This window comes from Cynoglossus semilaevis, unplaced genomic scaffold (genome assembly GCF_000523025.1).
Source record: "Cynoglossus semilaevis isolate Cse_v1.0 unplaced genomic scaffold, Cse_v1.0 scaffold2007, whole genome shotgun sequence".
NCBI classification, from domain to species: domain Eukaryota; kingdom Metazoa; phylum Chordata; class Actinopteri; order Pleuronectiformes; family Cynoglossidae; genus Cynoglossus; species Cynoglossus semilaevis.
Window position 1 is genome coordinate 4,028 of NW_007585183.1, and position 1,227 is coordinate 5,254.

Below are 1,227 nucleotides of genomic sequence, written 5' to 3' on the forward strand. Positions count from 1 at the left end.
GGACTGTCGTAGCTAACGTTAGCTCTGGTGTCTGTAGCCCCCCCTGGTGTCTGAGTGTCGTCATGGCGACCGCTAACGTCACCTTGGAGAACCAGCTCCAGAGCGCCCAGAAGAACCTCCTCTTCCTGCAGCAGAACCACGCCGTGACGCTGAAGGGTCTTCACGCCGAGGTCCGACGCCTGCAGCAGCAGTGCACGGGTGAGGACGACCTCTGACCTTTGGCTCTGACCTGTGGAGTAAAAGATGACGACACTTTTCGTCCGTTTCTTCTTCTTCTTCTTTCTTCTTTTCTCTCCCGCAGATCTGACGTACGAGCTCACGGTGAGAAGCTGCGACCCTTCAGGTAGGTCAAAGGTCAAAGGTCGCTGTGGTGTACACACACCGTCTAGACTCTGATTGGAGCAACGCAGCAGGGGGCCAATCAGGGCTGTAGGAACAGCAGCAGCGGTGGTGTAGTATTGGTGATGTATTGGTGTAGTATCGGTGTAGTATCGGTGTCGTATTGGTGTAGTATCGGGGTTGTATTGGTGTAGTATCGGTGTAGGATCGGTGTCGTATTGGTTGTAGCATCGGTTGTAGTATCGGGTGTAGCATCGGGTTGTAGCATCGGTTGTAGCATCGGTTGTAGTATTGGTTGTAGTATCGGTGTCGTATTGGTGTAGTATCGGTGTAATATTGGTTATAGCATCGGTTATAGTATCGGGTTGTCACCAAAGGATTTAGTCCAGGACAAAGAAATACTACATACGACTACTACTATACTAAATAAATACTCCACCCCCTCACCCCCCTCCTCCTCCTCCTCCGTTCGCCCACAGGCAGCGGCGAGGAGCGCTGCCGGGCGCTGGCGCGGCGCTGCGGGGAGCTGGAGGCCGAGCTGAGGGCGAAGCGGGAGGAGAACGCCGAGCTCCTGCGGGAGCTGGAGCAGAAGAGCGCCCTGGTGGCCGTGCTGGAGAACAGCATCAAGGAGCGGGAGAAGAAGTACCTGGAGGAGCTGAAGACCAAGAGCCACAAGATGGCCGCGCTCTCGGGGGAGCTGGAGCAGCGGGCGGGCACCATCGCCTACCTCACGTCGCAGCTGCACGCCACCAAGAAGAAGCTGCTGGCGGGCGGCGCGCGCCCGCCGACGTCAGGCCGTCCGGCTCCTCCAAGCCCGCGCCCCCCCCGCCGCCGCCGACGACGACGAAGAAGAAGGACAGGCAACCCGAGACGCCGCGCCGGCGCATG

The 1,227-nt window shown here is 58.5% G+C and overlaps 1 protein-coding gene across 1 annotated transcript in view; it reads left to right on the plus strand.

Annotated features, from left to right (window-relative positions):
* Positions 1–1,227, plus strand: part of ccdc92 (coiled-coil domain containing 92) — a 6,697-nt gene that overhangs the window by 4,021 nt on the left and 1,449 nt on the right. The window contains exon 3 of the mRNA XM_025053905.1: positions 819–1,155. Coding sequence (XP_024909673.1) covers positions 819–1,155 — 337 coding nt within the window. The remainder of the gene's footprint in view (positions 1–818; positions 1,156–1,227) is intronic.